This window comes from Lissotriton helveticus, chromosome 5_1 (genome assembly GCF_964261635.1).
Source record: "Lissotriton helveticus chromosome 5_1, aLisHel1.1, whole genome shotgun sequence".
NCBI classification, from domain to species: domain Eukaryota; kingdom Metazoa; phylum Chordata; class Amphibia; order Caudata; family Salamandridae; genus Lissotriton; species Lissotriton helveticus.
In genome coordinates this window covers 2,008,825,077-2,008,841,378 of record NC_136065.1, presented here as the reverse complement: position 1 = coordinate 2,008,841,378, position 16,302 = coordinate 2,008,825,077, and the positions used below count along the sequence as shown (strand labels likewise).

The following is a 16,302-nucleotide window of genomic DNA, read 5'->3' as shown; positions in this document are numbered from 1 at the left end:
GTCAGCGGAATGGGTATAATGCGAAAATAGTAAAGAAAACGAGGTAGTACTTACATTTTAATAAGGGCGATGCGGCCAGCTATAGAGAGAGGCAGTTCTATCCACCTATCTATTTTTGAGGAGAGCTGTTCAATATCTGGTCCATAGTTCAAATGTACAACTTGTCCCTTATCCCAGTGTAAGTGCACCCCCAGATATTTGGTAGTCTCTTGGTCCACCCGCAAAGGATATTCAGTGCCGTCAGCCGCAGCCGCATCAGTTATGGGGAACAATACTGACTGGCCCCAATTGATTTTAAGACCCGCTACGGAACCGAAACGTTCTATTTCGTCAATTAAAGGCTGAAGGTTGTTTTTTGGGTGCCGCTCAAAAAGCAAGACGTCATCCGCGTACAGAGACATCAACAGCGGACCGGCTGGGAATTGTAAGCCACGAAACAAGTGCTTTTCTTGGAGGTGTCGGACCAGAGGGTCCATCGCGATGTTAAACAGGAGTGGGGACAAGAGGCAACCCTGGCGGGTACCACGGGTGATGGGAATGGAAGGAGAGAGGGACCCATTACCCCGGAGGCGGGCAGTAGGAGAAGAATACAGCAGGGCAATAATGGCTATGAAATTGGAAGGAAGGCCAAGTTTGCGAAGCGATGCCAGCAGAAAAGGCCCCTCAAGGGAGTCAAAGGCCTTTTCCGCGTCTAGCAGCGCAACCTCAGCAGGCGTGGTGGGCTCAATACGGTTAATGACAGATAACACCGTGCGAAGATTGAGGGCGGTAGATTGGTGTGGTCTAAACACCGACTGCTCCGGGGAGAGAATTTGGTCCATCAATTACGATAGTCTTGAGGAGAGCGTTTTGGCCAGAACCTTGTTATCAAAATATATGAGGGATTTCAGGCGATAGGTCGAGCACTGCGTGGGATCTTTGCCTGGTTTCAGTATCAAGAAGATGGCCGCCTCGCGCATGGTAAGGGGGAGTGTGCCGGATTCCAAGGCCTCAGCAAACACCTCCAGGAGTTGGGGTGCTAAACATTCCTTATACGCTTTATAAAATACCCCGGTGAGGCAACGAGGCCTGGGGCCTTAGAGCCAGAGAGTTTGTCTATTACCAATGAAATTTCATCAATGGTGAAGGGGTGTGCCAAGAATTCAGCCTGGCCCTTGGTCAGCCAGACCATAGCCACCTCCTCCAAATATGAAAGGTGCTGCGAAAATTCCTCCGGCATTCTGGTGGAATAGAGTGATCGATAATATGCCACAAGTTCCGCTACAATATTCGAGTCAGACGTGGCAACAGTCCCGTCCCCACGGATGAAAGATGTAATATGTCCAGCCCCTCTAGGGGGGTTACCAGACGGGCCAAAGTCCTGCCTGGGCGCTCACCCTCCCCGTAGCGCCTTGCCAAATAATGTTTGGCAAGTAGTCGCCTCCCTGTCCGCATGGTCATTAAAATCTAGCAACAACGCATCGCACTTGGTCTGCACTGTTGGGTCAAGGGAAGACTCAACCAAGAGGGCCAGTTCAGCCTCCACTCCTGCAAGGCTGCCCCGGATCGAACGCAACACCCCTGCCTGCTTGGAAACAATGACTCCCCGTATGTACGCCTTAAAGGCGTCCCAGAGAGTGGAGTAGTGTGGCACCGATCCAGTGTTTAGGGCGAAGTATTACGTAATGGCCTCCTGGACCTCAGCACGAAACTCCTCGTCAAGGAGGGCTGAGGCAGGAGGACCAACAACGCTCCCACCCCGCTGAATCACTAAGCGTAAAATTAAAGGGGAATGGTCGGATAGAATGCGGGGCAGTTTGTCTATCCTCGCAATCCAGTGACAACAGGCCACCGTAGCAAAGACATAATCAATGCACGTGTGAGTGGAATGGGGTGCAGAATAAAAAGTGTAGCCAGGGGCCAAATGGTGATGTTGTTGCCAAATATCTCGGAGGTCCAATGCACCAACCAGGTCGGTGAGTGTCACAAGAGATTGACCCTTCGGTGTGGCATGAGGGTTGGGGAATTAAGAGCGGGGTTTAGCCAAATGTTAAGATCCCCCCCCCCCCTCCCCCGGGAATAGAACATCATAATCGTGCCGATTGAGAAGGGCATGTAAATTAGTTTTAAAAAAAACTCTGGGTCGTCAGTGTTTGGGGCATAAACATTAAAAAGCAGTACCTTTTGACCCAACAGTGTACCCTTAACCAGCAGATAGCGCCCAAGGGAGTCCTCTTCCTTATGCAGTAGAGTGAAAGGTAAGTAATTGTGTATCAGTGTGCAGACCCCCCGCGAATAAGTACTGAAGCTTGAAAAAAATCTATTGTGACCCCAGGAGGAGGCAAAGGGGGAGGGGGGAATCTTGGGGTGGGAGATGGGTCTCCTGCAAGAAGACTATCTTAATTACGTGGCGTTTCAAATATGCGAGCACCAGTTTACATTTTCTTGGGTTATTAAGCCCCCTAACATTCCATATAAGCAAGCATACATTTACAGATGGAACTACAGTGTGGAGTCCACAGCCAAAATTATTCATTAAAAAACACAATACTTTCATAATAAAACACACACCGAAACCCACAAACTCTACCACCCCCCGATCCCACCCTCATCTGAGCCCTAAGGCCCCGAGAACCGGATCCCCCCCCCCCAAAACCCCACAACATCCCAACAACAACAATTCCCAAAATAAAGTTATGCAGACTCATCCATTGGGGGGAGGCAACGCCTCGGACAGCCGATACTCACAGCACTGAAAGAATAGAATTTAATTAGCAACAACAAGTACAGGAAGGACCGCAGTAACGACCCCATAATGGAATCTCGAACGATTCACTATACTTAGAGTTCACCAAGGATCGCGCAAGCAGGCGGAAGACAGCCGGGGCACTATGTCACTCCGGGTTCAAGCAGTCCGGGCGGAGCCAAACGAAGACACTGCAATAGCATGAAACACCCCTGCAAAATGGACAAAAAGAGTATCTAAAACTGGAGCAACGTTACTAAAGTTTGCCACAACGGGCTAGGAGCCTGAAGTAGTATTACCAGCAGCAACTTTTCAATCCGATGTGAAGAGTTAAGCACTGGGAGCCAGGGTATTGTCCTGAGAGGAGTGTCGGGGGGACCGGGCAGGACGGCGGCGGGACTCAGCCACACGTTGTTTGCAGAAGGCCAGCACGTACGGGACATTTTCGAAGAAACAAGGCTTACCATCCACCAACACCCTGAGTCGTGCAGGGTAGAGCATTGCATATTTTAAGTCCAAGGCCCGGAGGCCTTGTTTGGCTTCGGTGAACATGCGTCGGGCCTCCTGGACAACCTGAGTATGGTCGGGATAGAAGGAAAGGATCGATCCCTGATAGGTAACTGGGGCTGTCTCTCTTGCCAGACGGAGGATGGTATCCCTGTCCTTGTAATTCAGGAGGTGTGCCACAATGGTTCGTGTGGGGCGTTCTGGCTGCGGGCGTGGGCCCAGAGACCGATGAGCTCTCTCCACAACGAACGTGGCAGAGAAGTGTTCAGCGCCAAAAAGTTCTTTTAGGAGCCCCTTCAGCAAGGTTTCCAGCCAGCCCATGCTAGTGGTCTCCGCAAGTCCAGCTATGAGAACGTTGTTGCACCCGGACCGTGCCTCCAAATCCTCATTCTTGATGGCAACAGATTTCAAGAGGTGTTCCGTGCGCTCCAATCTACGTGCCATATCTTTGGTGCCGTCATCCTGGTCAGAGAGGCGCTTCTCGGCTTCTCCAAGTCGGGTATGGTGGCCGTCGATGCGCTCCCACATTCTGTCCAGCCTGGAAGTCAGGGTATCCAGTTGGTCATCCAGACCGCGGAACCCGGCACGGAGCTCCGCCAAAATAGCCGACATCCCCTCCTCTGCTGACTGATGGCCTGTCGCGCTTTAAGTTCTCCCACGGTCCAGCGAGTGGGAAGTACGGCCCGAATCTGCAGGTTTGTCGAAGGCCAGTCTTCGCTGCTTAGGGTCCCCACGCCCCATCACCTCCTATGATTGGGGCCCCTGTGGTGGATATGGCAGCACGCTTGCCAACGTGTAGCACACGGTGCACCGATGTATGGCAAAGTGCAGTATTGAAGGAGTATGACGCCACAAGCCTCAAACCGGAGAGCCAGCCAAAGGTGGTCGCAATGCCCCCAATCTAGAGTCCCAACCTGGCAAATAGCAGGCCAGAGCAGTGATGAGGCCACTTGGGTAGGCCCAGTCCTCCAAGTCCCCGCCTGCACTCACCAGGTGTGCTCGGGTATGAGACAGCGCTCCCCCGCTGGACCCCCACGGTGATGAAGAGGTCCGGGCCGGGGCACCCCCACGCAGCGAAGGCCGCGGGGCCCAAGGAGTTGCAGAGGCCCGGGCTCCATTTACAGCGCTGCCGCTCAGATAACCAGTGCTGGGGAGGCGACTCCGCCCCCACTGCCGGCAGGTGCCTGAAGATGGTGATGCACTCTGTGCTCCCTCCCGCTCCAGTGGCAGTCGTCAGCTCCGTAGATTTCCTAGGCACACGGAGTCATTTAAAGGGCTGATGTCGAACTCTGCATGCAATTAGACGCCGCTCCCGGGCATCGGCTGCCGGAGCTTCAACGCGCACGTCCATGTCCGACTGGTTACTTTAAGTGGGATGGCGCTGTGGTTGAGGTAATACGATTAACTTTGTAAGAGGCTAATTCAGGTTTGAAAGGTATCCAGATTAGGTCGGGTCAGCATAGTAGGTAAGAAATGAATCCAAAAATGGAGGAGCCCGGTGTCGTGTTAATCCTTGAGCGGAAAAATTCAGTGAAGTGACAGAACGGACGTAGAGTGAATTTGTTACGGGCTGGTATAATGATATTCCCTGGGCTGGGAAGTTCAATTGTGTCCAGAAGGCAGAAACGCAATGAAACCGATCGGTAGCTCAATTAAAGTGAAGCCAGGGTGCAGTCAAAGTATGCTGAGGAGGGATTGAATCCGTATGCGGCATGAACACGGTAGACTTGATCGATATGAGGCACCATCAGACTCTGGTGATGGTGAAAGCTGAATTCCCAGCTGTGTATCTTAATGTAGGCTGTTGTTTTCTGACCCCTCCTCTTTATAACAGATGTCAAGTTGAGGTGGCTGATGTGCGGGGGCTGTCAGACCTTGGCTTTAAAACAAGTAGCAAGAATGGTTCTCCTGGACAGGCGTTCCTAGAGGAAGATTACTGATGGGGAGTTGTTTACCCCGTTTATGGATCTCACTATTATTGGCCAGATGTTTGGAAGGATGAGAGGGGACATCCAGATTTGATGTCTTATACATCCCTCGCAGAAGTGTTTTCATTTATGTTCCTGTAATACTCTGTGACCTTTCAGTCCTTCTCCTCCCTCAACAGTGTAACTTCTTGTTTGAGTCTGGAACCAGAGTTACTTTCTTGACCGCTCTGTGATCCTTCTTTAAGCGTGATCCCATCATATTTGTGGTTTCCATAGAGCTCCCTTCTAATGAAATGAATATCCATGAGAGTGACCTATAAGGATATATCATCTCTAATATGTTCTGGTTTTGGACTTGTTTTATTGAACTTATACACCAAATAAACCACCTTGTCACCTCACACCCCTCCTAGATGAAAGAGGAAAAGTCCACATTTCACTGTACAGATTATCTCCCCTCTGATATAGGAACATAGCTCTTCCCTGCTCTTTCTTATCAAGGCAACAACTACTCACTCACTCAGGGACTTAGATGGCAGGATTCCTCCTCTGGGTAACTTTCCACCAAATATGGTTCGAACACACCAGGTTGCTCAGTCCTCTTTTTATATGGAGGAGGACCCTAGGGGCGGAGGCATGTGCACACTGGCTCAACGTGTGGTTTACTGCTGGGGCTGGTTTGAAGGCAGATAAGCCGACAGAGGTTACCCAAGTTTGAGAGATGCCAAAAAAGGCCAGTGCCAGTACCCATAGCAAACCCTAGCTTCCACAGGCCCAGAGCCCACTCCTGTAATCACAAACAGCCGGGTGAGGAAAGCAGACTGACTCAAGTGTTCCAGGGCTGGAGTGGAACAGAAAGAGAGGCCAGAAGGGGATATGATCTCCCACAACAGTCACTGCCTTTTATGGCGACGAGAGAACAAGGCGGTCAACTGTAGTGAGTGAAGGTAAAGTGGGTCATGGATCAAGCACCAGGTAATTCCAAGAGCTCCAGTAGCAAGCTGCCTACTGGCTGGATCCCTTACCGCTTGACTGAGAATTTTGATGGTAATAAGGACAAGTCAAATTAGACAACATAATACTGATGCAAAATTGAAGAAGCAATCTAGGCGGAATTCACAAATCATTTTTGGGGCCTAAAAATGCAAAGTGAGTGGATTATTTACTGAAGCATTTCCTGCACGGGTGTAAAAAATGAAAGAGCAGACCTTTATTGGAGAGCTTTCAGAAGGGCACACATATGCAGTACTAATTCCCACAGTGAGCCATGCTGACAATTGTCTTGTTTAGTTTTGCATGTGGTGAAAAGCAGTTCCTGAAACTTAATATCCAGATACCGGAAGCCAGAGTCCCACTGCAAAGATTTTTTACAGGCTGGTGAATGCTGAAAATATTTCTATATACTTTGCTCAGATATTTCCGTTGATCAACACAACAATATGCACCCTCAAAGAGGCATGATTTTAAAGAGCTTGATCCAGTCATTTGTGGTGCCCTTACCTTCTTCTTGTATTGGCAGCTCCTTGAGCCAAGTCAGGGTAGTCCTTCACAGCAATCATGTTGATTGCATTAATCATGAAGCTATGCAGTTTAGACCTTAAAATTTACTGTTGAATTGTTTCAATATCTACAGGAGGCTAGAAGGTCTCCTACTTGCTGAAGAGGAATGACTTTGAATTTAGTTTGTTTGCTTCATTTACCAATCAAATATATGATATTCGATTATATGTAATTCACAAATATATGCTTCTTTTTCTAAATTTTCTAGTTAATTACAATCTTTTCGTAGGTTGACAGAGTAGATTTCCACTGTGGATTTCACCAGTTTGCAAAGTATTTGAGATGGTTACGCTAAAAAAAAAAACACATAACTAGTCATTTAAGCGGTTTAAATGTCATATTATTACAATTTGAAATTTAACAATTAATAAAACAAACAGTTAAATGACTGGACATATATCAAGAAAAATTCAATCATATCCTACTGTAATGTTAATAAAAAATATTGCCAGAAAGCAGCCATTTGTAGTTACAATAAACAATTAAGACATACTATAATAATGTATTGTGTTAATAACAAAATCACGATATTCCAAGTGATATATATGCAAAAAAAATAACAGTTTTGAATGACCACTTATACACATTTTGAATTCTAAAATATTTTTTTCTCAATGCAGAATATTTCCCCAAAGAATTGGGTAAGTTTGATAAAATACGAGTTATCTTGATTATATACCATCTTTTCCCATTGTTCTTCGTTTCACAAAAGTGTTTATTTCCTTTCAGAGTTCAGTCGATTCAAAGGATTTAAAGGTAAGAGGAACTGGCTGAGGTCAGACTTATCACCCTGACTCTCTCTTTGCCCACTGGCAGGATGTTTTCAAATAAACAAAATCAGTCTAGCTCTGTGTGGTACACACACAGCGTAGACATTTTTGGTAAACTGCTGATTGCTGCTGGCAAGGCTGGCTCACTTTTTCTTATTCTTTAAAAAAAAACAATCTTTCTTAATGAATAATAAATACAATAACATTTGGCATCAAACTACTTTTTCTTGTTCTTGAGGTAAATACAACCCATTGATTTAAGTAACAATGGTATCTGTTTTTAGTGCAATCAATTCATTCCAAACTCATAAGCTTTAGAACACGGATGTTCAGTGTAGGGTACCAGGGCTTGATCCTTGCTTGTTTATCACAATATCCCCAGACACTGAATTAAAATCATTAAAATATTGGTCATCTTGAATTTTTGTCATGGGGCCAACCCTCATTGACCTTGGTTCCACATTCTTTCTACAGAAAAATGATCACTGCAGAAACATCTGATGCCTTGTAACATAAACATAACATAAGATGTATTTGTAAAGTGCACATTCACCCGTGGGTCTGTTGACTCTGAAATAACAGATGTTTAATATACCTGACTCAGTGGTACTCTTTTTATCAACTTGAAACAATGAAAGGCTGAGTGGACCCTGTAGTATTCATACCTGTGGCCATGATGTCAAACACACATTCCTGAAGAAGATGCATTAGTCCACTGAACCACCAGGTCTAATTAGGCTTGGTTACACCACAAAAGCATACTGTTATGAACATTGGAATTACTACTTGTGGAGAAGCGTGACTCAATGGTTAGAGCGGCAGACCCTGATGCAGAGGTCTGGCCCGGGACCAGGGTTCAATTCCCGCCTCGGCGGCTCTTGGACTCAATCTCTCCGGACCTGATCATTCTCGCCTCGGTGCCTAGTCTAATCATGGGTCCCACTCTGTGACTCTGGGCAATAGCTGGCTTACTCTCCACAACGGCCCCAGCAGCGCTTGGATGCCTGGCTTCACCTTGGGGGTGCCCAGGAGTGGACATTTCACATGGAAAAGCCAGAAAGGGTTCCACAGCGGTATGAGTGCAGCGCCGGGATGCCCCGTCGCGTGGGCAGCCGTGTGCTTTACAAATACAACACATTTACATTTACTATTGTCGTCGGCATCATTTTTTTAATACAGAAACTTTTTTTGTTGCTTTTAACAAAGAGATGCAATGTTCATGATAATAACACATATTTACAAAAGTCTATATCAACCAATATTAATACACTGATAATTAATTATACATGCGCACTATAAAAAAGTGTTGGGGAGCATACTTAGCGTCAATAAATGGCAAGATGGATATTAATTGTGCTACAATTGAAACAAGTGCCTTGTGTTCTGCAAGATATATCACAGCCTAAAAAACAATGTTACCCTTATTTGGAATGGAGCAATATAGAATTAAAGTAATTCTTATAAAGGGCACATCAGCATTAGTAAATTCTCAATCTAGGTAGCTAATACAAAAAAGTAATGACTGAAAAGTGAAAACTTAATATTGATTGTACAGACATTGTCTAAAATATGGCACTTGGATATATTTCTCGATTTTGACTCAGCAGCGCTAATTTAGCAATATCGCTCCCCACCCTGAACATTAACACCAGTGAATGCCCGCTGCAAAGTTAATTAACTGCTTTTAATTGAGTTGGTGGGCAGGTAACAGCTCATTCATGACATCGTGTGTACAATAAGAATGTTGGCATCTGTCCTGCAATATCTCCCAACAGAGGCAGACAAAAACAGACTTACTGCTAGATGCATCAACATTCGATTTTGCGAGTCCTTAAATGCGAAGTTTAACGATCTGCATTTAGGGACTCACAAAATCAGATGCATGTAGGATTTGCTAAAATATTAGCAATTCCTAAATATTCCTTATCTGCGACTCGCAGAGTGCGATTCACAAATAAGGAATGACATCTCATTGATTCCTATGGGCCAAGAGGCCCATAGGAATGAATGGGGAGGAATTCTCAATTTACGATTAGCAATTAGCTAATCGCGATTTGAGAATGCGATTACAAGGGTGACGGGTGACCAAAGGACACCCTGTTGCACCCCTTAAATTGACCTGGACACTGGTATTGCGCACACATAAGTCCCAAGGACATGTGTGTGTGTAACATACAATTTTGAAAGGTGCACTTTAGTGCATTTTTCAGTTTTCGCTATTTACCATGAAGTTTGATTTCACGGTAAATAGCGACCCCTATCAGCGAATTAGCTAGCTATTTTACATTCATGCATTACCTTTAAGGAATCTCAATTTGAGATTCCTTAAATGCAATCGCAAATAGCGATTTATGCATTTGGGATGATGAATCCCAAATGCATAAATACCGGTCGCAGAGGGGCAGATTCTGAGAATCTGCCCCTTTGCGAACGGTATTCCGCTTGATGCATCTAGCTGTTAGTGTTCCGGTTTCCTTCATGTTTGTACTTCACACTCATTAAGCATTATTCCTCCCCACCGCCCCACTTGTGCCCAAAACAGCTGTTAATTACCCTTCCCATAGTATGGGCACATTTCAAGGAAGGGTAATTAATAGTTTTTCTGGTACTGCAGGTAATTGCAATAATAGCATTAGTACACCCTCACCCCCTTGACCCTTAATATTCCTAAGCTTTGCTTTAATAATATATTATTTAAAAGACCACAATACTCATTTGAATACCTCAGCAGCCCTAGACTGGGCCAAAACATGCATGTGATGGGCACTTATATAGCACTTTCAACTGTATTTATGGCATTTTGCCCTCTTTTTATCTTTTTCTTTCATGCAGAACTGTAGCAGCCATCATTTTATTGCATACAATGTTTGTTGGTATTACTCCATTCCTGTTGTACGAGCTAGGAAAAGCCGCACAAATTGGGTAGCATTTTTATCTGGACAATTGGGAAAATGCAGGACAGTAGGCATTTTCTAGATCCCTGCGGAGTACTCAAGTTTACGTCACTGAAATGCAAGGAAAATGTGTGGTGTTACATGAAGTTTTGTTTTTGCTGGGCACTGTTGGTAAGAAAATGTTGTGGGATCCATGTGAGGCACACTTCACTGAACTCTCCTCTGTGTCTAGTTTTCAGAAATTTCCTGGTTTGGTAAGTTTCCCTAGGTGGCGGCTGACTTAAGGCCGAAATGTGCAGGCATTCAGCTTGGCAAGTGGGACAGTATTGGGATGAAGCCCCATTTGCTGCTTCATATGTAAAACAATGCCAAAAAGAATCAAAATGTTCTCTCCCTTGCCTCAGAGATGGGGTTGTTTTAGTCCCCAGGGAAGCAGAAAAAAGGTTGAGGCTTTAGGGCTGGGGTAGGCAAGGCTTGATGACAGGATGGATTGGTGTCACTACAACGCATGCTTTTACCACGCATGCCTTTACAACGCGGTTTTTACCACGCAGTCCATTACAACGCATAATGCTTTTAGGCGCTGGATAGTGAATTATTTAATTTACTATTCCAACTCCAGTCCCCGTGGATAGCAGGGAAGGTGTTGGATAGTATATTAAATACATTCCCTATCCTAGAGCGCCCCCCAGCGCATTGCGTTGTAATGGTTTGCGTGGTAAAAGTTGCGATGTAATGGTAGTGCGTTGTAAAAAATTCGTTGTAACCGTGCTACACCGACAGGATGGGCCAAACCTCACCCTATTATGGAGTGAAAAATACTTCTGGCATCCAGGGGTTTTCGGTCTCCGTTTGCAAGGCAAATTGAGGCAACCCCCATCTCTTACCCCCAGGAGGGGCAGAGTGACTGATTTGTTCCTCTTGGAGTAGGGATTATGCCCCAATGCCAGAGTGAAATCCCTTTTGTCTGATGGACTAACTACTGCTCCTGGAGCAAATTTGGGGCAAAATCCATAATCGGGGTATGGCCCTAGACACCGGCATTACTTTCTTTCACCTAAATGTAAAATCTCTGCATGTCTAATGAGCATCCTTCCAGCTCCGCCCCCCACATCTTCATCATCTCTACCACTACTCCCCTGTGCCTTCCCGGGTTCCCCCCCCCCATTTTTTAATTATATTTTTCAGTTGTATGCTATAGAATGCTCCATTGTAAATAATGCACTGTTGTGCCCTTTTTTGTCTTTTTGTTTTTAAATAACTCGTCCAGGATGGATGCCCCACATGTTAGGTAAATTAAAAAGAAAAATAGGGGGTTTAGTATAGTGATACATACATTATGTGTGGTGACTGATGCAAGTGTATAATTCATCCTGCTGGGTCTGCTGTACTGTTATGACAGATACATGATGAACTATGTGATCGCTTATGCTGGTGCATTGTTTCCCGAATGCTATTCAACATGGTCGATAAACTTTTTTTTGTCTTATTACTGATACTGAATAGCATTGGCAAAGTGACGCTTATTGGTGTTGTCCATTTTAGGTCTCGCTAGACGTAAGCAAAAGCGAAGCAACTATAGTAGTTACTTTTCGGGGAATGAGGACAGCAAAGTGCCACGCGCATTTGCAGGCCGAGATTCGACCTCGTGAGCGCGCACGTCGTCACTCACGCATGCGCACAAAGACAGCCATACACACACTGCATATACACACACGCACCCCCCCTTAAACATACACACGCGCACACAGACAGACAGACGCACGCACAAACACACTCAAACAGACACACACACACGCGTACACCCCACCCCCACTCACCCCTCCTCTCACTCAACTTACCTGTTCTGGCGGTGCACGGCGGCGGCTCCTTCTCCCGGGTGGCGGTAGCGCTTTACGGGGCTCTCTCACCACATGAGAGCCCCGCCTTCCCCATGCGCCCGCCCGCTCTTCACCTGGTCCCCCATCTCGGGACCGGGACTCAATGCGGAGCCTTCGTGGCTCCTCGGGCAGCTCTCTCTCCCTCTCGCCGCGATGGGGCGGGACTTCCGGTTGGGGCCGCGCTGTGATTGGCCGGCTTCCCAACCGCTTCCGGGTCGTCGCAGGCAGCGCGGCGGCCCGGCGGGGATTTGTTTGATGTGAGGCAATAGGTCTTGTTTTTTTAAGATGTTCCACAGCAGCGCTGGCTGCTTTGCAACATGGCTCAAAGTAAGTAACCAAGAAAAGCACTATTGCGTGGCCAGTGTGGTTCACCTCATTGCGCTGTTTTTGGTTTTTTATTTTGAGGAGAATTTTCTCATTTTAAATGGCATTTGTTGCTTAATTTAACTGCCAGATATGTTCAAGGCTCGGCTCGTGCACCAGCACGTAGAGCTAACTCAGACCCATGATTCTGCTCTCTCGCCTTGCTCTCTATTAATTTGTTACTTCCCCACTTCTACTTTTATGTCCTTGTGCTTCCGAACTCCTCCATCCATCAATTTGCTCCGAAAAAAATACATTTGGGATTATTGACATTGACGAGCCCTGAGTTTTCTGCCAGAACATGCCCTTGTTAGCAGGCCAAAAAGTATAGAGACCTGGAGAAGGGTCAATTCCATGGGAGTGATGCGCACAATTCACACGAATGAATGCGAAGACGCCCCGAAAATGTATTCGGTGTACTAAGAAAGGTGCGAACATGCCATGGTCTCCATCCTTTAGCCGACAGAAGACAGTTACTATTTACTCGTGTTTCAATTGTCGAATTGAATTACTGGTGGGGGAGTTTTGAGGGGTTGTTTTGCGTGGGTGGAAACATCAAGACGTTAGTCTCCTTATTAACCATATATGATTAAAAAAAGATGTCGATGAGAGTTCTCTACTTCTCCTTTTCTTGCTCATCAGGGTGCAGCTTTTGCCGCCTCCTAGCCGGTGCCTCCCAGGAAGTTGCATGCATCACTCACCACAGCACATAGAGCAGGGTCCTCAACCATCTGCACTTAAAGGTGTCAAACCCTCCCCAGTCTCCGCCGCCTTCCCCTAACCCCCACAATCCGCAGGTCAACCAACCACAGGGGAGGGGGGACCGACAACTTATGCTTTCACTGCACAGTAACTCTCTCATCCAGCGCCCGCATGTACAGCATCCCTTCCATGCTGTCCGATCCTGTCACGGTGGCCTCCGGAATGATCGTTTCTGTCCAATAGATCATTTGATATGGCTGATATGTTTTGTTTGTTTTGAATTTCCTCAAGTTGTTAAAGGCAAACCCCTTTCCTTAGTTTAAAAATTCACCAAACGTTAGTTTCACAAATCTGAGGTTTTTGTACTTTAATTCTCCATTTTCTTTTTTTCTTGGAATGAGGTGGGACCTCTAGGATGCCCCACAAATACCATATCAGTAAAAATATTGCAGTGCAAAAGAGAGTACTCCACAAATCATGTCTAACCCAGACAGAAGAATACTTCACACCTGGGCATTTAAAATATAAAAACGTATAACTTGAAAGATCAATGTTGCCCCCCCCCCCCCCCAAAATAGTGTTATAGAAAGCTTCGAGGTCTCCTTACCCTTCAGAAGCTGGGCTACACACCACAGGGGGTGGAGGGTCTATTTTCTATCCCTATGTTCAGTTACTTGGTAGAAGGCTGCTGCGACACCACATTTAAACCCAGAGTGAGGGTGCTTGAACTCTTTCACGACAAATGCCCGTGGAATGAGGTTCAGTTTAGTACGACCTTTTATTATTGGGAGAGTCGCATACAAGATAGGATGGCATGAGAAACAGGCGTGTGCTTGCAGTTCTCAGTTATAAAACTATTTTTATAGGTGGAGATAAGTTGGTGTTTTTTAAAAAAAAAAATTTTAGGTAATATGAATTCTAGCATGGCTGTTTATGTGAGATAAGCCTTGAGAAAAAAATAATTAAAAAGTAGCTCTGATATTTTAAACTTTAATTAACATGCAAGGATATAGTTATTAGATCTGGTCTTGGCATGCTGCTGCAGTAGTTCCTTTTATTTCATTGCAAGTGTAGGCCGTAAAATAACAAACATTTGCAATGCAATAGGTCTCGCGTTTACGTGAGTTTAAGCTATTGGCCTTGTAAATGACAAGGCCTTTTATTTATGTTTTAAAAACAAAACATATATAAAAGGAATTATCATTTACAATGCCAATAGCTCAAACTCGCAAAATGCGAGACCTATTGCATTGCAAATGCTTGTTCTTCTAGTTTTGATCCATGTCCGACGCTAGGGGTAATTTCTTGCCTCCTCACCCACCTGGGCCAAGAGAAAGGGTATTTAGTTGGGCTCCCTGGTCCCCAAAGGTTGGTGCTTGTGTTGCCCCCACTTTGCTCAAGGGCAATGTGTATTCTGTATTTAGACCAAGAAGGCAGAATAGGAGTGTTGGTCATTATTCCTAATCTGGCCGTTTCTGCTAAACTGGGAAATCTGAAGCTGGAAATTTCAATAAAAGAATTTGATAAAGTGCCTACGTGTGAGGTCTTAAAACTATAATGTAACTGTAATAAAAATAACATTCAGAAGCAGCCTATATCTGACCTAGTGCTGAATTTTTCATGATGAAGACCTGCAAAACAAGTGCAAAAAAAACCTAGAAAAGATTAAGGCACCCAAAAAAGAACAGTATAATAAAAGAAGATACACATATCATTAATTAAGGTGTTAATGTGATATTTTATTTATTTTATTTATTTATTTTAGGAGTTTAATATAGCACTGACCTGACCCGGGGGTATCGGAGCACTTTACAACAGTGTTTCATAAGAGTTACTTAGTAGAGCAGTAGTAAACATACAGTTTGGAAGTCCAAGGGTGCTGGGTGATTCCTAGTGATTTTACGGAGTAAGCCAGGGTGAGATTGCCGTTTAGAGCATTCAAAGCTTTAAGCCATTCTGCAATTTGTGGTTTCTCTTCTTTGTTGGAGATGAGGAGGATCTCCGTTTTGTCCTGGTTAAGTTTAAGGTGATTTAGGGACAGCCAGTGTTGAATTTCTTTTAGGGTGTTGTTTAGTCTGAGGATGTCGTCTGGGTAGGAAGTATCCTGATAGATCTAGGTGTCCTCGGCATATAGGTGGAAGGGGATATTAGCATTTTTAAGTATGGAGGTGAGGGGTTCCATGTATATGTTGAACAGTTGTGGTGAGAGCACTGAACCTTGGGGCACACCCCTGCTGACGGGGTGAAGGTCGGAGGTAAAGTTTTTGATTTTTATCCTTTGCGACCGATAATGGAGGAAGGAGGTGAACCAGCGGAGGACCATCTCATCGGCGCCTACCCTTCCTTGTAGGGCCTTGATGAGAAGATGGTGATCTTCCGTGTCAAAGGCTGCCGATAGGTCAAGGAGAATGAGTAGGCAGCAGTGATCGTTATCGAGTGACTTACGAATATCATCTGTGATGTTGCGGTTCGCCGTCTCAGTGCTGTAGCCTTTTCTGAAACCCGATTGGTGGGGATCAAGAAGGTTGATGTTGTCCATGTGCTGAGTCAGTTGTGATAGGACACATTTTTTGAGGAATTTGGATAGGAGGGGGAGATTGGAGATGGGTCTGAAGTTGTTCAGATCTGTGCAGTCACGACCTGTTTATTTAGTAGTGGCGCTATTTGGCCGCCTTTAAGGCATTCCAGTATGATGCCGGTTCTCAGGGAGCTGTTGATGATTCTGTACCAGAACGGGGCTATGGTGAGTTTGAGTTTTTTGGTCAGTAGGGTGGGTATGGGGTCAAGGACGTGAGAAGCAGGTTTGGAGGTGGAGATTAGCTCGATAATCTCGGCTTCCGTGATAGGATTGAAGGACTTCCATGTATTTGTGTGGTGCAGGCATGTGCTTTTAGTTGGGACTGGGGGCAGGCTTTCGCAGGCGGGGTTGGTGGTGATGTTTAGTGAGAGCTCAATCTTGGAGATTTTTTCTTC

General features: G+C 45.6%; 1 protein-coding gene across 2 annotated transcripts in view; it reads left to right on the top strand.

Moving 5' to 3' along the window:
- The window catches only part of LOC144756173 (E3 ubiquitin-protein ligase TRIM39-like), a 201,073-nt gene that overhangs the window by 146,439 nt on the left and 38,332 nt on the right, over positions 1–16,302 (top strand). For both annotated transcript variants that reach the window (XM_078645754.1, XM_078645755.1), the window contains 2 exons: positions 7,341–7,361; positions 7,450–7,476. In XM_078645754.1, coding sequence (XP_078501880.1) covers positions 7,341–7,361; positions 7,450–7,476 — 48 coding nt within the window. The remainder of the gene's footprint in view (positions 1–7,340; positions 7,362–7,449; positions 7,477–16,302) is intronic.